Source organism: Herpailurus yagouaroundi, unplaced genomic scaffold (genome assembly GCF_014898765.1).
Source record: "Herpailurus yagouaroundi ecotype Mexico unplaced genomic scaffold, PumYag 28, whole genome shotgun sequence".
Classification (NCBI taxonomy): Eukaryota; Metazoa; Chordata; class Mammalia; order Carnivora; family Felidae; genus Herpailurus; species Herpailurus yagouaroundi.
The window spans coordinates 127379575-127407282 of NW_024412376.1; the positions used below are offsets into that span (position 1 = coordinate 127379575).

The window sequence follows — 27708 nt, forward strand, 5'->3', positions numbered from 1 at the left end:
TCTGTGTGATTAGCTTTTTTGCAGCCCTGCTTTGAATTAGGTTTGGGGCCTGTTCAGGACTAGGAGTGACCCAGACTTATTCCATGTTTCTTGAACTACTCTGAAGAAGTACAAGCTTCCAATGAAACTCCCAGCAATACTGTTACCACTGAGTATGTCTTAAAGGGTAGGATTATCTTTTTGCCTTAGGGTATGGAAGTGCATATGTTCTTTTAGCTTTTAACACAGTGCCGAGCCATTTGGTTATGAATAAATCTATTCAGTTACGACTTTGATCACTGAATTTACTCCTTCCTTGTAGTATTTTCAAGGATGTAATAGCATAAGTGGGTCAATTCAAATGTATTGCACATATGGAAAAACACGTGTTCCATTGACCTTCAGAGTTGCAGTAAACTAATTATGAGGTCAAGACACTTCTTCTGACAGTCACATATTATTTGTTTTGATTATGAAACTTCCCTACTATTTTGAAGAGCCGTTAGGCTTGTAAGAGTGTCAGTTTCCAGTTTCAGAAGTTTCTATGGAATAAAGTTTTTAAAATGTGCATTTTATTTGACCAGAAGATTTCTCGCTGTTCATGGATATTCTGACTGTAAGATTTTCTAGGGGAATTATGTGCTACATTAAGAATAGAAGGCCCTATGTTTTGAAATAATCCCATTATTATAATAGAGTTCCCTCTTTTGAATAAATTGCATGCCGCAGAGGAAACTTTGTCCTGAGCTGAGCAGTTTTAGAGGGCTGGTGGGGGCTCAGCCACAGTGTTCATTACATCATCTTTTCATCCCTTTAGCCAGCGTTCTCTCTGGTGGGTTAAGTGAGGCAGGGGACTCTCTCACCATAAGCATGCTGAGAAAGGCACTGCTTACTGCCTGGATGTGTAGAAGGGTGGAGAGAATTTACTACTAAAATCGCCTAGAGAAAACTGCCACTGGGATGCAATAAATACCACTGAATATTTTTTTTTTTTTTTTTTTTTGGTCAGCTATTACAGGAAAAGATTTAAAGATCTTATGCTAAACCTGAATTTATTTTTATTTCTAAGACCCTTAGTGAGAAAAGTTAGCACCCAAGGGCAGAGCTCTACCCTTGTCTGTTTACTAGCAGTGACTATACTAAAGGCGGCCAGAGACACAGCTCATCAAAACTGATAACAGGAACATAAGCAGAGAAGATAATTGTGGCCACGTGTATGCCTACCTAAGGAAAGGTGATGATGTCCTTCAGGGCACTTGTAATAAACTTGTAAGCTTTTATTCAACTGGATAGTTCATCTGCATTCAGCAGCGTTTCCACTATAGTTGTGCGTCACTGCGAGACTGCATGGTAATGAAGCCAAGGCACTGTGGGCCAAAACTCGCTGCCTGCGAGAGGGGAAGGGACAGCGGCTTGGAGAGATAGATCAACAAATCCGCTGCTGCTGCTGCTGCTGCTGCTGCTGCTGCTGCTGTTGCTGCTGTTGCTGCTGCTGCTGCTGCTGCTGCTGCTGTAGCCAGTTGAGACACAATGTTGAGCCTACAGGATTCTGTGTTTTTTGAAATTAGCATAAAGTCCTTGTTAAAGTCCTGGAGCAGCAGCTGTAAGTATATACGTTCCCAAATGGGAGAAATGCTGATGTATGATCATTGCCATTCCTTGCATGCTAATTCTTTAGACCAGTCCAAATAGAAGAAAAGCTGTTGAAAATAACACGAGGAGTATTTTCTTGGATGGTAATCAGTGAGACAGATCTAGATGTGTACACACTGGGCAGTTGTTAAATAGTCGTTGACTGAAATTTACCAGCATTGGTTTTCTTGCGAATTTGTGTCATTCTGGCAAAGTTTCTCTCAGTTGGTCAAATAAAAGGGGGAGAAATGAAAAATAGACTCTGATCTTTGCAGGGTTATCCGATACCAGTATTATTCCACAGTTCGGTTGGTACAAAATGTTTGTTTGAAGCAACATCAGCTATCTGAAGGCGTCAGACCATTTAATATAATGAGCATAACTTTCCCCTATTACTATAATTGAAGTTACAATGAGTCATTTTCTCTTATACAGTGAATTTTCTGATAAAGAACATTCAAAGTTCAGGGAGGTCAGTAAAACTAATGTCACCGAGTGACTATTTTGTCCATAACTCTCCAATCTGTGGTTTTGGCAGAAATACTGATTTTGTTCAGTATTTCCAGTGTTTTCCAGTGGTACTTTACTCTGAAGATCTGAAAGTACTTATAGAAGTGATTTATTACCATAGTCTGTTTTTTTTTGCAAAATTATCATAATAATATGATACCAGTCTAATGAATTAATCAAGCAATGATTCTGTTATAATGTCTGTTTTGCCCAAAGAAAGAAGAAATCTAGAAAAAATGTGACTTTTCCAAGGTCATACAGTGGCAAAGAACTAGAATTAGAACCTAGTTGTTCTTACTCCCAACTGTGCTGCCAGTGCCTGAGCAAACTAATGAATAAAATATGAAAGACTAAATTTAATTTTTTCCAGTTAACTCCTTACCAAAATATTTATTTAGTGTAGTTTTATTTTGTAAGTAAATAATACAAAGGACCAAATGTTGATATAGAAGAGAGAAAACCTCTTAAGGTAAAGCCTTCTAGAATATAATTTGAGGAGATTTGTATTTGTATTGCCAAATATACTGCATTTACAATCTCCGTATTTCTTTTATTTCTGATCTGTAAGTAATTCTTCCATATGGAGATATTGTTGTGCCAGATGGCAGAAAGTTATCTTAGTTCTAGGAAAGTTTCTAAGTGAATTAAAATATTGAGAATTATAATTGAAAGATAATTGCTAATTTAAATTAAATACTTTTACTACTTGAAAGGGTAATACAGAATGCATTTTTACTAAAATAGACTATGGTTTTTATTCTTTCTTTCCCCCTCACCTCTCCTTCCCCCATCCTTGCCATGTACTTTTTAAAAATAGTGAGTTTTATAGTGAGAATGAAGCTATACGTAATAGGTTCCTCTATAGAAACAGTGCATTTAATATTACAGCAGCTTTTGTAAAAATTTAGTTTGCTTAGATACTTGTGAATTATGTGGTTATTTTGTTTTGTGACCATTTAAACATTTCTTCATGTCTTTGCCTGAACCCTGTAACCAGCCACAGCCAAATCTCATGTAATCACATTCCCTTAATCCAAAAGTGAACCAAAAACAGATGTTTGTAAAGCCTTTGCTGTTGGCCCTTTGTAATATGATGATTCAGTTTGTGGGCATCCCGTTGCCCTTGGATGTTCATGGCACATATCTCTTGGAGGTGTTTTTACAGTTGTAAAGCAATAGGTTAATATTGAGATGACAAATCTCACTGTTCAATAAGGCCCTAACTAGGTCTGTCCTGCCCCTGGAAAGTGGGAGAATTTTTTCTTTGGCCAGTATCTGTGGATGGCTTTTTAAAATCTTCCCTTCCCCTGTTATAGTTAAAAAGGAGAGAGAGAAGATTAAAGTATTTTTAAAACCCTAGAAAAGGACGGTGGTTATCTGTTTCTTCCTAGGGTTGTTTCCATAATCCGGCTCTTGAATCAGCCAGCCTTGATGGAGCACATACTGTACTGTCACAAGTAGATGAGGTCTTTGCTCATAAGGAGCTTCTAGTCAGAGAGTAAACGTGCATGTAAGGCTAACAGTAAGGAAGCTAAATGAGCGCTGCTGTGTATGCATTATGACTTACCACGTGACTGTTCCATGTGAAAAGCATGGGGGGTACAGAGACCAGGGGAATCCTATTGAACCACAGGAGACACAGAGAAGATGTAGAGGGAAGGAGACTGAGTTTCGTTTTGAATGACAAGATGTTCCCTATCGTGGTAGACAGTACTGCCATCCACAGTCTCCCTGAGCCAGGAAGCAGGTGTCGGTCAACAGCCCTCTGTCACCCCTACACCACCTACTCCCCACTGATTACCAAGACGCGTCATCCTACCTTATACAGTTTCCTTAGTCTCTCCTGCCTTCTGATGCCGTAGCCACTTAACTTAGTTCAGGCCTGTCTTCATTATCATCCGGATTATTGCCATAGCTTCCTGTTAGCCTCTTACACGTTGCTGCCAAAGGCTCCTTCTAGAAGCCCACTCTTAAAATCTCTCCCCTCCATCATAGTCTTTCTCTCCCCTATGGAATGAAACCTTTTGTCATCCAGCCCCTGCTCGTTTTGTGTCTCCTCTCTTGCTGTGCTTGCCCAGCTCCTGGAGTGTGTTGGGCGTTCGTATTTGCCGCTTCCTTTGCCTGGGATGCACATCCTCTTAGCCCCCCTCAGCCCTTATGTCTGCTTCACAACTAACTCTTCTTCACCTTGGAAGACCCATCTTTTCTTGAGTTCACCAGATACTTAATGCTTCATCTGTTCTGTTCTTCACCTTAAACATCATGGTATCGTTACACATATCACCTCATTCGTGTCTTTCTTTTTTTACTTACAGTAAAAAACCTTATAGTATAAGCCCCTGGAGGGCATAGTTTGTTTTTTTTTGTTGTTGTTGTTGTTCTTTACATACTCAATACTTCTTTGTATACTTAATGTTTAGTTAAGTTCTGGTAACTGTGCAGGCAGGTAAGATAAAGCTTGGGGATGCAATCATTTTTGTTGGAATGGATTACTAATAGGAAAAAGGGTAGAAGGATAAATATATGGTCCCTCTTACACTGGTGTTCATTATTATACTAGTAATGTCTCTAAGGGGAGTAAGTTCCTGAAGCAGCAATTTATAAAATGAAACCTTAGCGATTTCAAAAAATTTTAGCATTTCACTAAACTCTATTTAGTGAATTTCTCAGGAAGGACAGAAAAATCTGATTTATTAATAGCCTTTGTATATAAAAAAAAGGCAAATAATTTTTCCATTAAATAAATTATATATTTCACATGTTGCCCTTACTCTTCTTGAAGAAAAAAGAAAAATTAAATGTTTGTCGTTGAACATAACTTAATAGCAGTGCATGTTATAATCCTTTATCATTAAATAATAATGTTTCATGTTTATAAGATGCACTTCCCACGATTCCTATTATTGTTCAATGCTACGTTTTATATTAATCGCCAGAGGCCCTCTGTTTTCAAGGCCTGCTTAGCTGGCAGAATGTTGATGCAGTGCTGCTGAAGTTTGATTATAGTTGAGCTTATTTCTTTCAGTAACAACAATGAAGTGACATTCATATGGCCTAAATTCAGGGTTTTGTCTTTGTGCCAACAGTTTTAGGCCTTACTTCTTTTAAAAACTGAATCAGGAACATTCTGTTAAACCAGCTGTGTGGTGAGGATGTTATCATTAAAAGATTGGCTTGGTTCCCTAAAATTGATAAGACAATGCAGGATTCAGTACTAAGATGTATCCAGTTATGTATTGGCATTGTTAAGGGCACAGATGCGTTTATTATCAATAGAATACCTCTTGTAAACATATTTATAGAATTTATTTTGCATACATAATTTTAAGACAGCTAGTGTTTCAAAAAAGTCATTTGTCATCCCAGGCATAGAAGAGATAAATTGACTTATTTTAACCATGGTTTTTGTTAATTAAAATATGAATAAGATATGGAATGTTAAGAAACTAAATTTGCATAAATTACTTGAGTTTTTGCACAATGAGCAAAGTTCGTAGAGTTTTTAATGCTCGATGTTTTTCCTGGATTACAAAAATAGTAAATGTCAACCCCAAAAGGCTAATTATGCATTTGTCTAAATTTCAGTTGAAATTTGCATGTCACTTGATTAAAATAATTCTACTTACCATGCATTGAGGTAATTATAGTCCTGTTATTGTGGTAAGTACATATTTGTGTGTGTGTGTGTGTGTGTGTGTACAGTCCAAATTATGTGGACATATGTTTGTTAAATCTCACGTAAGCATCTTAAAAATTTGGGGCAAACTATCATTGTTGTTTTAAAAATAATAGGTTTATGATACAATGTAACGTATATACAATTCACATACCATACAGTCATCCTTTTAAAAATGTGTATAGCTTACACATTATATAGTTTTTTATTCACCAAGCTGTACAATGATCACCACTCTCTAATTGTAGAACATTTTCATTACCCCAAAAAGGAACCTCGTACTCACTAATTTACTGTCTGTCTCTAGGGATTTGCCTATTCCGGGACACATCATGTAACTGGAATCCTAATAGGGTTCTTTTGTGACTATCTTCTTTCACTTAGCATATTTCGAAGATTCATCTATTTATCTATCGGTATTTCATTACTTTTTATGACTGAATATTCTGTTGTATGGATATACCACATTTTGTTTATCTACTCATCTGTCGATAAGTTGCTGTTTTTTTATTAGATGAGTAAATTGGGGTTCAGATAAGTTAAAGAGCAGTAAGAACCCACCCCCAATATACACCCAAACTCCCCCCACCCCAGTTTTATTGAGATATAATTGATGTATCACATTGTGTAAGTTTAACGTATACAACATAATGATTTTATGTGTGTGTGCATATGTGTGTGTGTGTGTGTGTATGTATGTATTTGTGTATATATATATATATATATATATATATATAGCAAAACAATTACCATAATAAGATTAATTAACATCCATCACCTCACATAGAATTTTTTCCCTTGCAATGAAAACTTTGAAGACTTACTCTCTTAGTAACTTTCAGAAATACAGCACAATGGGGTGCCTGGGTGGCTCAGTTGGTTGTGTCCAACTCGAGATTTCAGCGTAGGTCATGATCTCATAGTTCATGAGTTTGAGCCCTGCGTCAGGCTCTGCACTGGCAATGTGGAGCCTGTTTGGGATTCTCCCTCTCCCTCTCTCCCTCTCTCCCTCTCTTTTCCCCTCTCGAGCACTCATTCTCTCTCTCTCTCTCAAAGTAAATTAACTTAAAAACATACAACAAAATATTGTTAATCCAGTATTTCCAACAGAGTATAGTTATTGTTGTACATTACACACCAAATTCTTTAACATCCTTTAATCCTTCATATATCAATTTAAAGTCTTCCCTGATCTCTAGTGATACTTCAGCAAAATCTGAAGGAAGACAGGATTAACAGTTTGGAGGAAGGGTGGGTGGACAGAAGGGATATCCCGTGCTGGGCAGTGGAGGAAATATGGCCAATTTGGCTGGAGCAGAGAAGCATGGGAATGAGTTGGAAAGGTAGGGGTCAGAGCTCATGTAATTGTGAAGACTTTGTTATGAATTTTGGTCTTAACCCTAAAACAAATGGAGAACCATTGATGGATTTTGTGACCGTAGTTAGGGTGATTTTTATCAGACTTACGTTTTTCGTGGAATAGGGGTGGTGGGGGTGAGAGAGGGAGGGACCATATATGTAGGTGGATGGCTACTGCAGTAGACCAGACGTGAGATGAAGGCTGAACAAATGAAGAAAACTCATTTTTTTTCCTTTTTTTTTCTTTCTTTTAGCAAACATACCTATAATGTCTACCATATTAGGTACTCTTCTGAGTGTTTCACAAAATCTTTACTCATTGAATCATGGATATGAGAAATATTTAAGAGGTGGGAACAATAGATATGGGAGGTGAAGGAGATTTTTAACTTGGATTCTATAAATGAATATGGCAAGGTAATTAATGTTCTCAATTGACATTAATTTCAGAGATGTATCCATCGAGAATTCATATTGATCACAGTAGAAAAGAATCACCTATTGCTTATTGCCAAAATATTCTCTCATCCCTCAGAGAAATCTGTCTACTTTAGGAAATGAAGCCTAGACAAGGAGGCCAACTCATTGTGCTGAATGAACAGTGTGAACTCTGTGATGGTCCCTGAATTTAGAGTTCCTAGCTGTAGGCATCTTTGAATTTAGGAATCACGGGCCTGCTTTATCCATTAAAAAAGAGATATATATATTCTAACTCCTTAAGCCAGGTCTACCTCATTTGACAGAGAAACTTTATTTTCAAGACTGAACATTTTGTTTTGTGAGAAGTACAGCTGATTCTCCAACTCATTAAGTATTTGGTTTCACGTTTTGTTTGGAAGTTTTATGTTGGTAAGTATTAGAATGAAGACACATAGTTTAATAATGAGATAGACATTTCAAAATTGGGAAAATCTAAACAGATGGTTCTAGTATTCATAAGCATCTAAGATTATTCAAAAGGACAGTGTTAATATCTGTGGTAAGTTTCAGACCTGCTGTTTCATAAACCTGGATGTCATAACCTATCCTGTGCTAAGATGGTGAGTTTTGGAGAGCCCGAGCTCACTAGTCCACCCAACTCGCATCAGCCCCCCTCACTATGAGCTTTGGCCTGACTCTACTCTTCGGTTCTAGTGTCCAGGCTGCGGTTCCTTCTTGTGCATAGAATGGAAGTCAAAGCTCCACCTCTACTAATGGGTGTTTCTTCCTTCCTGAGCCTTGCTTTGTCAAACTCTCTGGCAACTCTATTTCTTTCAAATACAGGACTCTGCTTTTGCTCCTCAAGGGAATGAAGTTTTCATACAAAAACAAAACATAAAGACTCGAAGAGAATCAATTGCTGCTGATGTATCTTTTTAATGATGAGATCTACCTCCCTTAGTGCATGTCCTTGTATTTCCTGTTCTTAGACTATGCATAATATGTTTGCTAACATAACACCTGTTGTTCTTCCATTGTTTTTGTTGATGTTGTTTTTCCATTGATCTCTGTGGTGCTTTTTACCTGTTATCATACTCTGCCTCCATTCCTAGATTTCTTATTACCTCCAACATTGTTGATATTCAGCCATTATACATCCTTATGGCTGTAGTGGTATTTATAGCCAGAGTCTGTTCTAATTGCCCCTCTGTACTAATTGCTAAATATTTTAAATATGACACCTGATAGGTATCTGGCCTACTGTCGTGGCTAAGCCCCAAATCATTGGGTTCTGGCTTGTTGCAATACTGTCCATACTCTTTTAGACTTCATTTCTGGAAGTAACCATGTGTACGATCTCATTATCACATTGATAAGACACAGTTTGCTAGCCTTTTGCAGGATGGACTGGGTTATGTTCTCTTTCAAAAAAAATTTTTTTAATGTTTATTTTTGAGAGGGAGGGACAGAGTATGAATGGGGGTAGAGGCAGAGAGGACGCAGAATCCAAAGCAAGCTCCAGGCTCTGAGCTGTCAGCGCAGAGCCCGAGGCAGGGCTTGAACTCACAAACTGCAAGATCATGACCTGAGCCGAAGTTGGATTCTTAACCGACTGAGATACTCAGGCGCCCTGAATATGTTCTCTTGATTATTCCTCCTCCTAATCTGTTAATGTATGATGTCACAGGACATTGCCTAAGAGGAATTTATTCCAATTTTATTTTGAGTCTACTAGTTGGTTTAAGCATGCTGTTTCCCAATTTAAAACATTTGCTAAAATGAGTAAAGTTTTAAGGGTTTTTAGAACAAGAAAATTAAGAAGTCTCTTTGGGGAAGACTATAGAGGACAAATTCCTAAGCATCAGACCTATTTCTACTAGAAGATAATGAATTGGAAATGTGATGGTGGTTCATAGTAGAAAATCATATGAATGGTTTTAGAAACAATACATATATTTATTGGCACGTGATACAGAAAGTAGTGAAAATATAAAAATGAAGGATGAACTAATATCCATTAACATAACACTATAAATAATAGCAAATACAAATTTACATTAGATGCATTAGATGGATATTTGTTTTGTTTAAAATAATCTTCACTGATGTTTAGAGCAGTTTTATTCATACTTGCCAAAACTTCGAAGCAACAGAGATGTCCTTCAGTAGGGGAGTGGATAAACTGTGGTGCATCCAGACAATGGAATAGTATTAAGTGCTAAAATGAAACAAGCTTTCAAGGCATGAAGAGATTTGTAGGAAACTTCAATGTATTATTACTAAATGAAAGAAGCCAGTCTGAAAAGGCTACTACATACAGTAGGATTCCAACTATAGGACATTCTGGAAAAGGTAAAACCATGGACACAATAAGAAAAGTGGTAGCCAGGGGTTGGGAGGAGGGACAGATGAATGGGTAGGGCTCAGAGGATTTTGGGGGGGCAGTGAAACTACTCTCAGTGTTCTTTGTTGGTGGATGCATTTGTTCAAACCCATAGAGTATAAAACACCAAGAATGGACTGTAAGGTAAATGATGGACTTTGGATGATAATAACGTGTCAGGATAGGTTCGTCAACTGTAACAAATATACCGTGCCGGTAGGGGCTGTTGATCATGGGAGAGGCTGTGCATGTGGGGAGCAGAAGGTACATGGGAAATCTCCGTTCCTTCTCTCAGTTTTGCTGTGAACCTAAAACTGCTCTTAAAAAAAAAAATGAAGTCTGAAAAAAATGGAAAAACTTAAAAGCTTCACATAAAATTTTGTAGCAATATGTGAATGAGTCATTCTTATTGTAGGGACACTGTGGAAGAAAAGAAAATGATGATTCCAATAAAGTGGCCTTAGTGACATTCTTGAAGGTAAGGTTAGTGGTGCATTTTTATGCAGAGTACAGAGGCACGCATTTCTACAGTCTACATAGGGTATCATAGAGATGAAGCTTAATCATGCAGGAAAAAGACGGCGGGGGAGATTCCCTTCACTAAGATGGGGTTTGGTGACCAGATACAGGATATAAGGCACAGGGAGGAATTGATGGTTCTTAAGTTCTCATCAATGAAGCCTCACCCTTCGAAATCACAGATAATGAAAGGCAGAGGATTGATGGGGCTCCAGGGTGTGTGGTGTGGGGCACGAGTCAGTGAGTAAAGTGGCTGAAAGCACAAGAGAAAAATCAGTTCAAGAGTTCTAGTATGAACGGGGAGAACCACATATGACTTTTTAAGATTAGGTTTTGGAATTGTTTGATTGATCCTCTGCTTTGCTTCCTAGAGCTGTGCCCCTGACGTGCATTTATTTAACAAGCTCCAAATTGCTTGATGGATGTTATTTGTGGTTATTATATAAACAGGTTTCCTTATTTATGGTACTTTTGGAACTTTTTATTGATCAAAATTAGTTTTAAGTAAAATTATTGTACAGAACCAACTGTTCCACTTTAAAAGAATAGTTTAAGGTAATGATTCTCAACTTTGGCGGCACATGAGAGTCATGTTGGGGAGTCTTCAAAAACATACAGATGCCTGGGCCTCACTCCAAAGATTTTGATTGTGATTTAAGGAATTGCCAGAGAAGGCCAGCAAAGACCGGGATCAGGTCACAAAACTTGACTTTGCCTTAATGCTGAGAGTGGATATGAAATCTTTTTCAGGAGGTGGAATTGTAATAAACAGTCTGACAGAGACAAGTTTTTATGTTTGCCAATCTACTAATTTACAATGAGAAATGTGCCAAGTGGGTGTTAATGCTTGAGCTGGCGGGCCATTCTTTCCTCTCCTTGTGGGGTAGGTCATACAGAACTAAATTCTAATCAGAGAGTTGCATGGAAAGCTTGTAGATCAAAGAAATTAATATCTGTAGTGCTGTGCTATAGGAGCCAGAATGCTCGTCTTTTTGTTCAGCATACCAGACTGTACTTAGGTGGATGTTACATTTCCATCAGCAGTGGGTTAAGCGGTCAGTTTCCCTGTATCTTGCCAACGATAGATTACTTGTTCTAATATTTGCCAGTCTGGTGTGTGTACAATGAAAGCTTATTGCTACTTTAATTTGCATTTTCTGGATACTAGAAAGTTTGAATGTTTTTTCATATGTTGTCTTCTTAGATTTATTCTTACATGAATTGACTAATTGTATATAGTTTTGCCAATTTTTCTCTATTGTGTTGTCTTTTTCTTGTTAATTGCTAAGTGCCCTTTTGAATACTTTATGTTAGCTGTCATCTGCATTATATTTTTTTCCAACTTGGTCCTGTCTTGTTTATGGTATTGTTTGCCTAATAAATATCAAAAATTTTTACTTGGTTGAATGTATTCATCCTTTTAGAATAATTTTAGGTTTTCTATCTTAGCCAACAATCTCCTCTGCCCTGGATTCTGTATGTGGACTCCTATGAATTTTTTTCTTAAAAATTTTTTTAAAAACTTAAAAATAATTTTCAACATCCTGTTCATCTGGTTTTTGAGTATAGTGTATTTGTTTTTTTTCAGTTGAATGGTCAGGTGATATTCAAACATTATTACTAAATAAATCATCCCCTTTCTTCTGTTTTTGCCCATGTTGAATGCTTATACTGGGATTTTGGGGAGGCTGTCTAATCTTTTACATTAATCCAATTTATTTTTACTTATGTTTACTGACTATTATATTATGGTCTAATATAGTCATTTTATATTTCGATGTAATGTTTCAGATATAGTTATAATGCGTTCTAATTATAGTTATGTTGTCTTCTGATTTAGAAAATATTCTTTGTATTTTTTAAAAATGATTTTTTTTAACTTTTGGGAGCTATTTATTCTTCCTTATGTATACTTGAAGATGGTTTTATCCAGTAAAACTTAAAAAACAATTGTATTGAAATCTTAATTGGAATTGTCATAATTAATAATTTTGTGAGAATTAACCCTTATAATAACAAGTGCTCTTACCCACAAATATGTCTTTCCATTTGCTCAGATCTTTTATGTTCTTTATGAGATTCTCGTAGAGGTAACTGGCTGGCTCAGTCAGTAGAGCATGAGGCTCTTGATCTCAAGGTTGTGAGTTCAAGCCCCACGTTGGGTGTAGAGATTGCTTAAAAAAGAGAGAGAGGGAGAGGGAGAGGGAGAAAGAAAGTTTTGGTAGTTTCTGCTATGTAAATCCTATGTTTTCCTTATTAAATTTATCACAACTTATTTTATACTTGCCAATAGAAGATTTTTTATCCATTTTCCTTTCTAGGTGATTATTGCTTTAATATAGAAAGCTGTATTTCTTTCTCAGTATTTATAACAATTATAATTTTTTTGTATCTTATATTTTTCCTTAACCACCTAGTGTTGAATAATAAGGCAAGAGGTTGCATCTTTGTTTAGTTTCTGTTTTTAATTGAAATAGATTGGGTGTGCTGAAACCTATAATGATGTTTACTGCTCATGTTTGGTAAATATTTTTATTTGTTTTCTTTATCTCTGGCTGCTGGGTATCTGTAGTGTGCAGTTAGATCTCTTTGTCTGCTAACTAAGGGTGGGCCATACAGCTATGGTGTTTTAAAGAGTTATCTCAAGGAAGGGAAAGCATTCTCAGCGTCTCTGAGCCTCTGTTAGCTCCAGTTAAAATATTAGGAGGAAGCCTCTTTGGTCCTTGTCTTCCCCCACCATGTCAGCTTCAAGGGTATGGAGGGTTCGGCCCACGTATTAGATTCTGCTCAGCTTCTTAGAAGGCAAAGAAGATGGTTATGCATCGATATGCTGCTGTTTACCTCCCATAGGCCCTAAATCTACATGTGTGTGCCAGATGAGGTCCTGCAGGATTCTGGCCTTCCGGTTTTCACCTCAGGGCTCTCCGATTCTGATCCCCAGATTCATGTCTGGCCAGGGGAGAAAAGTCTGTCATGATAGCTTTTTCCCTGGCAGTGAGTATTTTTACGGGAGGAGAAGAGGAGAACAAAAATGAAAACAACTTTCTTGTTGCTTCTGATACATACCCGTGGTTGAGATTTAATTCAGCCTTTTCTAGAGGGAAGGCAAAAGCTTGGAAAGGTTAAATAATATGACCAAGATTATAATGATACTAAGTAGCCAAGTCAAGTCTGGGGCCCTGGTCTTCTGACTCCTGGGTTCATGCACATTTTAAAAATACCACATAATTTCTAGATTTTTGGAATAGTTTCTGAGCTGAGTTTCTGAAGGTTCAAAGAGTACAAGAAAATAATAACCTCAGGGAGATTCTAGCTGAGTGAATAATGGATTATTTAGAGATAGGTCATTTTTATTAAGCTTTATAATAAGAGATATTTCTGTAGTAGACTTCAAGTAAAAAGCATTGGATATGTGCCAAGGATGTCATAGGACTTCTATGTTTAGAAACTGTTTTCAATAGGAATAGTTTAGACTAGGATAAATAAACATTTTAGGAACAGATGTCCAAAGAACAAGTAAAAGTCTTAATTTTTCTATCCATTGAAATTCTACCAGAAGCAGAAATGTGGGGCTGAATAGTAAGAAAAATGATTGCATTCATACAGAACAGAAACTTAAAGTATTTACGAATAGAATTAGTAAGAATTACATACTATGATTTTAAAAATTAGTAACTTAAAGAGTGAATAAAAATTCAAATCTAAAAAAAAGAAAAAAAGAATCCTATAGATCTCATTTCTCTTCGGACACACAAAAGAAGATAAATTAATGAGGGTATGCCCAGGTTCTAGACAAGAAGTCTTAATTAAGATGCCAATTTTTTCCATTAATTTATGAAGATACATACAAGTCTGGAAGTGTAAGTGAAAAACAATAGCTGAGAAATTACTGAGGGTGATGAGTAAACAGGAGTATTTGTGCCAACAGATAATAAAACTTATTATAAAGCTACAGTAATTAAAAGGAGATACTGATACAAAAACAAATTTTTTATGTGAGTATGCTTATGTCCATGATCTTTCTTATGAGACTGTAGTTTCACTGTATCATTAATTTGTTAAATTTGTTATCAAGAAAGGGATAGCAGTATATCACTCCTCAAAAAGACAGGTACCCAGGCTACAAGGTTTAAATGAATAGTCCAATAGAAATAGGCCTAGGAGGTTTTTTCAGCCTATGTTCCAGGCCTAATCCACCTCCATTCCTTTTCCTTTTTAAAAGAATTTCTTCTCTCAGCTTCCCTTCTGAATATTCTTTTCTTTTCTTTTTTTCTCTCCAAAACCAGATTCTTAATGAGCAGGATACAAAGCACAATTTGAGTTTGGATGTAGTTTATAAACTACAGTGAATAAAATCAGTGAATAAGATCAGTGATTGACTTTCAGTAAAGGAACCTAAAAGAATTGATGAAATATTGGAGAAAAAAAATGTCTTTATTGAATATCACTCCAAATAAACTCCAGTTGGATGATGGATTTATTTCTCATATGCTTATTTATTTGACAGAGAGAGGGAGAGCGAGAATGAGCACAGGAGGGGCAGAGAGAGGGGGAGGGAGAGAATCCCAAGTAAGCTTCATGCTATCAGCACAGAGTGTGTTGCAAGGCTCCATCTCACAAACTGTGAGATCATGACCTGAGCCGAAATCAAGAGCTGGACGTGCCACTGAGCCACCCAGGTGCCCCAAGATGACAGATTTTAACGTAAAAAATAAAACTAAGTAAAAAAGGAGTTAAAAATATAGGTGAGCACTACCCTATAAGCCAGCAATTGCACTATTAGGTATTTAACCAAAGGATTAAAAGTACAGATTTGAGGGGCGCCTGGGTGGCGCAGTCGGTTAAGCATCCGACTTCAGCCAGGTCACGATCTCGTGGTCCGTGAGTTCGAGCCCCGCGTCAGGCTCTGGGCTGATGGCTCAGAGCCTGGAGCCTGTTTCCAATTCTGTGTCTCCCTCTCTCTCTGCCCCTCCCCCGTTCATGCTCTGTCTCTCTCTGTCCCAAAAATAAATAAACGTTGAAAAAAAAAAAGTACAGATTTGAAGGGGTACATATGCCCCAATGTTTATAGCAGCACCATCATCAATAACCAAATTATGGAGACAGCCCAAATGTCCATCGACTGATGAATGGATAAAGAACATGTGATATATACACATACATACACACAATGGGGTATAACTCAGCCATCAAAAAGAATGAAATCTGGCCATTTGCAATAATGTGGATGGAGCTAGAATGTATTATGCTAAGTGAAATAAGTCAATCAGAGAAAGACAAATACCATATGATTTCACTCATATATGGAATTTAAGAAACAAAACAGAGGAGCACATGGGAAGTGAGGGGGAAAAAACCAGAGGGAAACAAACCACAAGAGACTCTTAACAGTAGAGAACAAACTGAGGGTTGATGGGGGGAGGTGGGTGGGAGATGGGCTAGATGGGCCATAGGTATTGAAAAGGGCACTTGTTGTGATGAGCACTGGGTGTCGTACGTAAGTGATGAATCACTGAATTCTCCTGAAACCAATATTGCACTGTATGTTAACTACCTAAAATTAAAAATAAAAGCTTCAATAAAAAAGAAAGAAAATATAGGTAAATATATCTCTAATCAAAGTGGAAAAGCTGTTTCTTTTTAGTTCATTTTATGTAAAGGAATTTGAAGATGCAACCAAAATATTTGATTTGGGAAATAGTTATTCTAAGCCAATAGTATGTAATCTAAATCCTTAAAAGAGAAAAAAAAAGGGATGTATGAAAATCTGGTGATTCTGGAGAAAATAAAGCCACTGATCTGAAAGTTGTTAGAAACTCAGGACCTGAATTCATATTTCACTCCCAAGTGACAAATGACTTTAATTAGGAGTCAATTTCCTCATCACAAATTGAGTATTATAACTTATAGTATATTCTGGATCTAGTTACTGCCAGGAATTTTAACTAGTTGGTTGTTAAACTGTTGGTGGCTTGAAATCAATCATGATGACGGTATTTACACAATGGAAATTGGCAAATGCTATCAATCAGAAGACTTTCTTTCTTTCTTTTTTTTTAAAGAGGCATTTACCAGCATATCACTTGAAATAAGACTAGGTTTGTTAGAACTGTAGAGAACAAAACTGGTACTTACCAGAGGGGAGCTGGGGGCAGGGGGTGAAAGAGGTGAAGGGGATTAAAAGTACTCTTAACCATGATGAGCACTGAGTAATCGATAGAATTCCATTAAATCAATATATTGTACGCCTAAACTAACACTGTATGTTAACTATACTGGGATTAAAATTTAAAAAATTAATAAAATAAAAGGAACAAATATGAAAAATACCTTAATAAAGTATTAAATACTGTTTCATTTCCATCAGAAATAAACAGTGTCTGGTATGAGTGTCCTTCATTTATGAAGAAGTTTTGAGGTCATCTCACCTTGATAACAAACTGTGTGTGTTCACTGAAGTCCTCAAATGATGTCTTCATGTTGTACCTTTCAATACTCACAGCATACATATCATTTGTATTTCCTTATGTCCTTTTCAGATACAGTTGTTTCCAAATGTGCAGTTTTTCTCTGGATAGTTTGTTGAGAGGTTATACCAACCTGACTGGCCTCACCAAAAGTTGAAATTTGCTATTATTCCCTAATATTGATTTTGCTAGCTTTGTTTCTACTTTCAGTCTACCGTGTAACCTGATTTGTGTTTTTGACATTTTATTTTTAATTGACTTATAATCTGTTTCCTTTCTCTGAGCTTGATCCAAGTACATTATTGTTTTAAACTTTAGCTTGAGCTGTTGTTTATTTTGACTCTTCCCAGGCATCTTTGGTTCTGGCTGACAGGGATAGAATGGGCTTTTCTTTCTTTCTTTTTGAATTGTTAAGAATTCACAGACTTTATTTTTTAGAGCAGTGTCAAATTACAGAAAATTTGAGGAGAAAGTACAAACAGTTCCCATGCACCCCCTTATCCTGCCCCGAGTTTCCCTTATTAACATTTTATATTAATGTGATACAGTTGTTATAAGTGATGAACCTATTTGACACATGGTAATCTCCCCAAATCCATAGTTTACATTAGGGTTCACTCCTTGTGTTGTATATTCTTTGGGTTTTGACAAATATAAGGACATGTTCCCATCATTACAATTTCATACAGAATAGTTTCAGGGCCCTCAAAATCACCTGTGCTCCCCTATTCCCTGCACTCCCCTGTCCGCCTCTGCCTCTGACCCTTGGCAATCATGCATCTTTTTCCTGCTTCCATACTTTTGCCTTCTCCTTAATGTCATATAGTTGGAATCATATACCATGTACTTTTTCAGACTGGCTTCTCTCAATAATATGCATTTTGGTTTCCTCTAAAGTCTTTTCTTGGCTTGATCATTCATTCTGTTTTAGCACTGAATACTATTCCCTTGTCTGGACGCACCACAGTTTATTTTTGAAACCTTCACCTACTGAAGGTCATCTTGGTTGCTTCCAAGTTTTGGCATTTAGGAATAAAGCTGCTATGAACTTCCCTATACAGGTTTTTGTGTGGATTTGTAACTCCTTTAGGTAAATACCAATAAGCATGGTTGCTGGGTCATCTGGTAAGAGTATGTTTATTTTTGTAAGAAACCTCTAAACCGTCTTCCAGAGTGCCTGTATCGTTTTGTATATTTCCACCAACGATGAATGAGAGTTCTTGTTGCCCCGCACTCTCACCAGCATTCGGTGTGTCAGCGTTCTGGGTTTTTTGGCCATCCTAGTACGTGTACAGTGGTGGGTCAGTGTTGTTTTAATTTGCATTTCCCTGAAGACCTGTCATACGGAGCATCTTTTAATATGCTTGTTTGTCATCTGTACGTCTTCTTTGTGGAGGGGTCTATGCAGACATTTGTCCTATTTTTTAATTGGGTTATTTTCTTTTTCTTCTTTTTCTTTTTTAAATCTTTATTTATTTTTGAGAGAGAGACAGCGTGTGAGCAGGGGAGGAGCAGAGAGAGAGGGGGACACAGAATCGGAAGCAGGCTCCAGGCTCCGAGCTGTCAGCACAGAGCCTGACACGGGGATCGAACTCCTGAACTGTGAGATCATGACCTGAGCCGTAGTCAGATGCTTACTTAACCAACTGAGCCACCCAGGCACTCCTAATTGGGTTATTTTCTTTTTGACTTTTAAGAATTCTTTTTTTTAAGAGAATTTTTTATTTTTTTGTTTTTTTATTTTTAAAAATATTTTATTTATTTATTAATTAATGTTTGTTTATATTTTGAGAGAAAGAGACAGCAGGGTAGGGGCAGAGAGAGAGGGAGACACAGAATCTGAATGAGGCTTCAGGCTCTGAGCTGTCAGCGCAGAGCCCGATGCTGGGCTTGAACTCACAGATCACGAGATCATGACCTGAGCCGAAGTCAGACGCTCAACTGACTGAGCCACCCAGGCGCCCTTGAAATATTTTATTTATTTTTGAGAGAGAGACAGAGTATGAGTGGAGTGGGGCAGAGAGTGAGGGAGACACAGCATCCAAAGCAGGCTCCAGGCTCTGAGCTGTCAGCCCATAGTCCAATGCGGGGCTCGAACTCATGAACCATGAGATCATGACTTGAGCTGAAATTGGACGCTTAACCGACTGAGCCACTCAGGTGCCTGTAAGAGAATTTTTTTTAATGTTTAATTATTTTTGAGAGAGAGTGAGCAGGGGAGGGGCAGAGAGAGGGGGACAGAAGATCTGAAGTGGGCTGTCTGTGGTGACAGCCGAGAGCCCAACACGGGCCTCGAACTCATGAACTGTGAGACGGTGTTTTGAGCCAAAGTCGGTTGCCCAACTGACTGAGCCACACAGGCACCCCAAGAATTCTTTATATATTTTGGATGGCAGTCCTTTATCAGATGTGTTTTATAAAGATTTTCTCCCAATCTGTGCCTTGTCTTTTCATTCTCTTTATAGTGTCATTTGTAGAGCTGAAGTTATTAATTTTATAAAGCTCAATTTATCAAATTTTCTTTCATGGCTTCTATTTTGGTGTTATATCTAAAAAGTCATTGCCAAACCCAAGAATACCTGGCTTTTCTCCTATATTATATTCTGGGAATTCTATAGTTTTCCATTTCATTTTTAAATCTATAATCCATTTTGAGTTAATTTCTGTGAAAGGTGTCAGTTCTGTGTTTAGAGGATTCTTCTTCCTTCTCCTCTTTCTTTTTCTTCTGCCTGTGGATTTCCAGTTATTCCAGCACCATTTGTGGAAAAACCTCCTTTTCCCATTGATTGCCTTTGCTTCTTTGTCAAAGATCATTTGTGGGTCTATTCCTGGATTCTCTGTCCTATTCCTCTGATCTTTTTTTTTTTTTTTCTTTCACCAGTACCACATTGTCTCTATTACTGTAGCTTTAAAGTGAGTCTTGAAGTCAGGCAGTGTAAGTTCTCCAGTTTTGTTCTCTTTCAGTATTGTGTTGGCTATGCTGGGTCATTTGCCTCTCCATATAAACTTTAGAATCAGCTTGTTGATATCCACAAAAGAACTTGTTGGGGTAGACTTGCTTTTTTAAACTAGAATTTTGGTCTTGCTTTTTAAATTCAGAGCTGTTTTTTTTTAAATTTTTTTTTTTCAACGTTTTTTATTTATTTTTGGGACAGAGAGAGACAGAGCATGAATGGGGGAGGGGCAGAGAGACAGGGAGACACAGAATCGGAAACAGGCTCCAGGCTCCGAGCCATCAGCCCAGAGCCTGATGCGGGGCTCGAACTCACGGACCGCGAGATCGTGACCTGGCTGAAGTTGGACGCTTCACCGGCTGTGCCACCCAGGCGCCCCAACAGAGCTGTTTTTTATATTTGTTCTTGTTCCAATGCCATTTGCATGATACTTTTTTTTTTTTTTTTTTTGCCGGGCGTGGTGGGTGATCATCAAAATTTTTATTGTTGGCCAGTGTAAGTAATAATAGTAAGCAGTTGTACAAAACTTTGTTATATTTCTGCATTTCTATACATGAATGTATGCACATGCAAATAAAAGATTGTGACTAAAGTAGGAATTTTTACCCCTAAAGACCTGTTCTTGGGATAAGGGTGCTATAGGTATTTTTTCACAGACTCCACTGGGATCTTTTTAAACTACATCTACCCGCCCCTACCTATCCCTGTTGGAACCATCCCAGTTGTTGAGAATCACTCTGTATTTTGAGTCATGTTACTGTTTAGAGTGCTGTGCATTAGAGCACAGTGGAGGCAGGTTAAAAAAAAAAAAAGGTTGAGAATTGCTGCTATCAAGTAACAAAACCAAACATGTCTCCCATTAAGGCTTGTCTGCTCTCTTTGCCTGAATTTAAGTTTATTTTACAAGGGTATAGGAGTCTTAACATGAAAAAAAGAATTGTTTTAGTAAATATGCTAGTGCAGTGCTATATAGAATAAGCTGTCCAAAAATGCCATATTTATTTTTTTATTTGCGCTTTATCTAAAAGAAAGAATAGGCATGCTAGCTTCTATTGCTATATTTTAATTATTCAGGTCGTGGCTTTATTCTTATTATTAGCAGTTAGAGTTTAGTAGATTTATATTCCAAGGATGTTTGATATGACATTGGGTTTCTACAATTTGTAATTCAGTGCCTACATTGTGTTACGAATTATGCTCTAGCGGTTATGTCTTCATTCTCTCATAAGCTTACATAAATTTTTCAAAATTTTATGGTAACATGTAGGGAAATATTATTGTTTTACATTATGAAATATTTAACTCAAGCAGTCGGGGTATCAAGTTAATCTAGTTATGTGGAAACTGGTCTTTTCACCTTGCCTGCAGCAATCACCTCTGTTTCTTCTCCGTTAGCAAAATAGGAGAGAAATTCACACATCTTTACCAAAGGTGAAACATTAGTGAAACACAAACTGGTGGGACACTTTGCTAAGTGTCATCTAATTTTTACTTGTTTAAAAAAGTATTAGTGTGATTAAATATTGTAACTTGTTTGTTCATATCTTTTGTCTATAGTTTTTGGTTTGGGGGTGAGGGTCTTTTTCCAGCTGACGCCATTAGAGCTTTGTAGATGGAGATAAAAGTGATGAACTCTGTGTTTGTTCTATGCTGCAAATATTCTTTCTGCCTTTTTATTTTATTTTGGTTTTATATACTGTCTTATGACCTTTTTTGCACTCAACTCTGTATGTTGAGTGTTTTCCTGTGCCATTCAGGTTTTTGTTGTTTTGTTGTTGTTTTTTTTGTTGTTGTTGAGAGAGAAAGAGAACAAGTGGGGAAGGAGAAGAGAGGGGCAGAGAGAGAATCTTAAGCAGGCTCTACGTTCAGTGCAGAGCCTGATGTGGGGCTCAATCCCATGACTCTGGGATTGTGACCTGAGCTGAAATCAAGAGTTGGGTGCTCAACCAAGTCACCCAGGCACACCCCCATTCAGTACTTTTGATGATGTCATTTCAGTGGTCTATAGAACGTTCTGTTTATTAGATTATAATTTATTTTGCCGGTCCCGTCATATCAACATTAGAGTGTTTTGCGGCCTGGAATTGCAATCAGTAGATCTGGGTATTAATTAATTCAACAAACATTCATGAATACTTATTAAGAAATATAATTGAAATTAATTTGATTTTAAAACATTTTTCATAAACATTGGATTTTTTGTCAAACTTGAAATATTTTTATTTTGGAAGCTAGTGCAGATATTTGGAACAGAATAGAAGATAAGTACAGATATTCCTAAAATTTTTGGCTTTATTGGCAAATTTCTTAAAATATGCAGTTTTGATATCTAGTGATGTTCATTTATGCTTAATTTATGTTTATGCTTTTTAGGAAGTATAACAAAGTAAAATGTGAGAAGTTATTTTAATTAAAGTTTTTTTTTTCTTTTTTAAGGCAACTATTCAAATAATGTCATTTAAGAAGTTTATACTTCATCAAAGTCTAGAAATTAAGTACCAGGCCCATTAATTACAAGGCTGATTCTTTGGTTACATTTATTGTAAAGTTAAAGACAAAAAAAACTTTGTAACTCTTTTATGATCTTATGAATCTTATTTTGAGACTTACAAATCTTAAAGAAAAAAAAGATATATCCTGTAACAACTACTTTAAGTCAAAATCTTGAAAATGTTTTTGTTTTTATGTTTAAAATGTAAATTAAACTTCAGGAAACTCTCTGAGTAGTTTTTTATTGTTGTTGTTGGTTTTTGTTTGATTTTTACTATTTTATGATTACCCAAAGTTTTCCAACATAACATGGATATAAAATATAGAGTACTCTTAATGATCCAAAATGATTTCTTTTAAGATCACCATTTTTCACAATAACGTTTGTTAACAGAGCCTCTTCTTTATAATACACAATGTTGGATCATGAAACAGAGTAAACAAACAGGTCATTGTTTAAAATAAATAGTGTGTACTGTGTTCAAAGGACTGTGAATTTTTGTTTTGAATTGTTCTTATTATATAATTTTAGTTCTAGATTACAATGCATATTATATTTTAATTTGATGTGACACAAAGATAATTTAGTTTTAAGTGCAGTATTAAAAATTTGTAATATTCTTTACTTTTTAATATATAAGCATCACATGGGACTGATTTTTAATCTTGGAGGAAAAAAGTCTGTTTTGTGGGGAAAGTAAGTAAATAAATAAAGATAATAACTAGGGCATGAACAGAAGCCAAGTGTTTGGAAATTCTGTCTTTCAAAAATATTTTTTTCTTAATTTGCAGTTATTTTTTCTGAAGTAACTGCTGTAACCTGACTCTATACTGCTTTCTAGAACATTCTTTTGGAGTTATCACAGGTCACTTTTATATATCTTGGCACACTATGTTTGGTAGAGTAAGTTTGGTTTTTTTTTTTTAACAGAACAATTTGTGAGTTTGGAGAGTATATATTTATAATAAGTTTTTTAATCTTTATTTATTTTTAAGAGAGAGAGACAGAGAGTGAGCAGGGGAGTAGGGGCAGAGAAAGAGGGAGATACAGAATCCGAAGCAGGCCCCAGGCTCTGAGCTGTCAGCACAGAGCCTGACATGGGGCTCGAACTCATGAACCACGAGATCATGACTTGAGCTGAAGTCAGATGCTAAAGTGACCGAACCACCCAGAGAATAAACTTACTGTCCCATAGTTATGCACACACACCTAGGAATTCAGCATTTGAATAATTGTGTTCTTCCCTTTGCAAGGTAGGGTTTGCTTTTGCGACAGCACATGAAAGAGTATTACCTAGAGGTCAGGTCAAGGTAGAGAAGTACCAGCTTGCAGGTTTTTCAGTGAATACTCTAGGCCACAGAGGATGACATAAGCTGAAGTTCGAGGCTGGAAGGGTCTGTATTATGCAGGTGGCTGGAAGAGCAAGGTGACCAGATAAACTGTAGATACGAAGCCGGGTAGATCGCCCAGGCAGTCAAGAGAACAAAACCTGTGTAGATAAAAAGCATGTAGCAGTCAGTAGTGCTCTTTGTGTGCCACAGCTGGTGCAGCGGACTGTTTGCCAGGCACTGGGACAGCCCTATCTGAGCAAACGGCACCACCGCCCTCTGAATGATTCTAATAAAAATCCTACAAGTCACTGTTAATGCCATTCTTTCACCTTGATGCCAAATTCACTAACGTATGATAGATGGGAAGTCCTTTCCTTCTCTCCTGTGCTCTTTCATCCTCTTAGTCCGAGCCGGGATCATCTCGGCTGGATCTGTGTGGTGGCTTCCCTGATTCTGCCTCTGCCCTCTTCCAGTCCATTCTCCAGAGGAGCCAGAGAGATCTTTTAAGAGAAGCCGGGTCCTATCCCTCCCAAGTTAATACTTTCCATTGAATTTTAATTTCATTTAGAATAAAATCTGACTTTCCTACAAAGTTCTAAGTCCCTGACTAATGATTTTGACCTCATCTCAGATTGCCCTTCACCTCTGCTTCCAGGCATCCTTCGAGTTCCCGCCACACTGGTCTTCTTTTTGTTTATCAAACATACACACTCAAGTTAGCACTTTTCCTGGTGCTTTGCCTTGCTGCCTCTTTTTCATCATCTAGATCTGAGTTCAAATGTTGCTTCTTCAATGAGGGCTTTCCTTTTTTTTTTTTTTTTTAAGTTTATCAATTTTTTGAGAGCGAGAGGAGAGTGAGCATGCCTAAGTGGGGGAGAGGTGAGGGTGGGGGTGGAGAATCCCAAGCAGGCTGTACACGGTCAGCGTGAAGCCTGATGCAGGGCTTGAACTCATGAACCAGGAGATCATGACCTGAGCCAAAGGCCGTCACTTAACTGACTGAGCCACCCAGGCACGCCGGTGAGGCCTTTCCTGGGCGTGCTTTCCATGATAGTATCTATCAGTGCCCTAACCGATCCCTGTTTCATTTAATCACATCTGTTTTATTTCCTTCATTGCTCACAACGGTGTTTAGAATTCATTCATTCATTCAGTGCATATTTATTGTACCCAGTATATGCTAGGCATTGTTCTGAGTACTTGGGATTCATCAATGAACAAAAAAGACAAAAGAAAAACCCTGTTCTTATGAAATTCACATTAGTAGGGTCAAGAGAAAAACAGTACATAATAAATAACACATAACTAAATTATAGTTGGGCCATTTGTTCGAATGTAGCAAGTGTAATACACAAAAATAGAGCATGATAATCCAGATGGGGAGATCTGGATGGGTTTTAGGGGCAGAGTGTATATTAAATAGGGTCGTTGTGGTAGGTCTCATTGTGTTGATAATTAAAGTAGAGTTCTTTTGTTTCTTTTGTTTTTAGCTTCAGCACCAGTCAGCAAAGTGAATAAGTACTGTGCTTCTTCCAACTTTCATTCCACTTTGGGAAAAAAGAATATCATCATGTCAAGCATTACGATTGACCCAGATGTCAAGCCTGGTGAATATGTCATCAAGAGCCTCTTTGCAGAATTTGCTGTTCAAGCTGAAAAGAAAATTGAAGTTGTAATGGCTGAACCCTTGGTGAGTAGAGCTGACCTATAAATCTGAAATATTTTCTTGACTTTTGTATTAACCATTCTAATAACAAAATTTCCAAAGGAAATAATGTACTTGAAAAAAAAAAAATTAAAGGAAGCCAATCTGAAAAGGCTACATACTATATACTTCCAACTATATGACATCCTTCAAAAGGCAAAATTTAGGGAGACAGTAAAAAGACCAGGGGGGCCAGGGATTGTGGGTGGAGGAGCAAAAAGGCACAACACAGAGGCTTTTTGGGGCAGTGAAAGTACGCTGTGTGATACTACAGTGCTGGATGCATGTCATCGTACATTGTCCATAGCCACAGAATGCACAACACCAAGAGTGCTCTGTCATGTAGGTTATGGAATTTGGATGATTAGGAAGTGTCACCCTGGGTACGTCACTAGTAACAAATGTAATACTCTGGTGGGGAGACTGTGCAAGTGTGGAATGGGGTGTATGGGAAATCTGTCCCTTCCACTCAGTTTTGCTGTGAACACGAAACTGCTCTAAAAAAATAGTCTTTAAAAGAGAATTAAGGGATAGGCTAGTCAAGTGGTGATCTAGAAAGCCGTAGTGACTTTAGAATCCACCTTAGTATGTTACTGCGGGTTACCAAAGAACAAAAATGGATTTCACCAAGTGGGAATTGTTGAGACAGATAAAACATAAGAGCAAATAAAGGAGAACCTAGAATATTCTGCAAGTTGATGACATGGCAGTCACCAAACTTACAATAAACCAGTAAATTTATTTTTAGACATATAGTGCATGAAGCATACTTAAACGGTGTGGGAAGCTCCATGTGATTAGAGCTTATGGTAAGGAGGAAGGAAGAGAAAGACTGAAAGCAAATGTTTGAGTCAGATTCTAGAGAGTGGTGAAGGTTGTTGCGATAGATAATTCAGTCGTTGGACCCTAGGAGAGAGAAGAGATTGAAGGCAGAGAGTTAAGGGGGGCCTGGCTGGCTCAGTCGGTAGAGCACGCAACTCTTGATCTTGGGGTTGTGAGTCTGAGCCCCTCGTTGGGTGGAGAGATTACTTTAAAATCTTTAAAGGCAGAGACTACTATTTAGCTGTTGTATATAATTCAGGCTGGAATGAAAAGAGTCTTGAACTAGAGCATTAACAATGGCAGTGGTTGCAGAGGAAAGTAAGGTAAATGATGAAATCTGTAGGAGTTGGCAGTTAAATAGGAGTAGATGTTTTTGAGTGAAAGTAAAGGTTAAAAGTTCTTTGAAGTGTTAGAAGAGATGATGTTAGGTAAAGAACATGAGAATATTATGGGGGTAGAAAAGGGGAATGAGATAATTTTTCTTTTGTATGGTAAGGTCAAGATCCTGGCAATCTAAACAATGTGGATTTGATTGGTACCTGGGAATTCTTTGTTGGTGACCAGAGATGGGGACCAGAAATAGAGATTTTTGGCATCATCTACGTTAGGGTGATAAAGCCAAAAGAGCAGATTACAATATCAAGGAAAAGAGTATGTGCAATGGCATTATTATTGTCAAATGATACAGAGAGACAGAGTACAAGGAACACTGAGAGAAGTTATTGGACCTAGGAATTAAGCAGCCTGAGAACAATTTTAGTAGGGTGATACAACTGTAGGAAATAACTTCCGGAGTTTGAAGGGGCTGAATGTGTAATGTATCAAGATCCCAGTGTAGGTTAGAAGCGAGATGATCACAATGAAGATAAAGGTAGGGGATGTAACAGCTGAAATGTATTTATTCCTTATACAGCTGGGTTAGGGCTCAGTATTCACCAGTGATTTGAGACCCCAGAGGGTTTGTTACTTCTCCGAAGCTCAAAGCCAGAATGAGGAGTTAGGCACACTAATGGCTTGAAAGCCTGTAAGCTTACTCATTCTGCTGTACTTCTTGGGAAGGAAGGAAGGGAGGAAAGGAACAGAAGAGAGAATAGGTGGTGACCTAAGAAAGGTGGGAAATTGGAAGTATTGTTATGTGTTCATTTTCTTAACTGAAGTGTTGGACCTCACGTTGCTAAGATTGCGAAGGTATGTGGGTGGTACGTGCATGCCTGTGAGCAGTTTCTTGCTGTCACTAAGTAGGAAAAAAACTGTGAAGAAAGCATCTATGCACAAATGTATATGAGGTCTAATAAATAATAATATGTAAAAGATCATTAGCCAAAATGTATGTTTTAAAACATACATTAAATCCTTCCATAGTTGCTTCCTATGTAACAAAATAATGATTTTGTTTTTATCAGTGCGTATATATTTTAGAGCATGTGTGTGAAGTTCTGCCTTAAAAATAAGATTACAAG

General features: G+C 37.3%; 1 protein-coding gene across 11 annotated transcripts in view; it reads left to right on the top strand.

Moving 5' to 3' along the window:
• FRYL (FRY like transcription coactivator) overlaps window positions 1–27708 on the top strand; it is a 274545-nt gene that overhangs the window by 96749 nt on the left and 150088 nt on the right. For 9 of the 11 annotated variants that reach the window (XM_040484071.1, XM_040484087.1, XM_040484034.1 and 6 more), the window contains one exon: window positions 25212–25411. In XM_040484071.1, the coding sequence (XP_040340005.1) occupies window positions 25292–25411 (120 nt within the window). In that variant the 5' untranslated portion in view covers window positions 25212–25291. Of the gene's footprint in view, window positions 1–9359; window positions 9364–10374; window positions 10438–19885; window positions 19893–25211; window positions 25412–27708 lie in introns of those variants that run through there. The other 2 variants (XM_040484096.1, XM_040484078.1) reach the window with 2 other exon arrangements.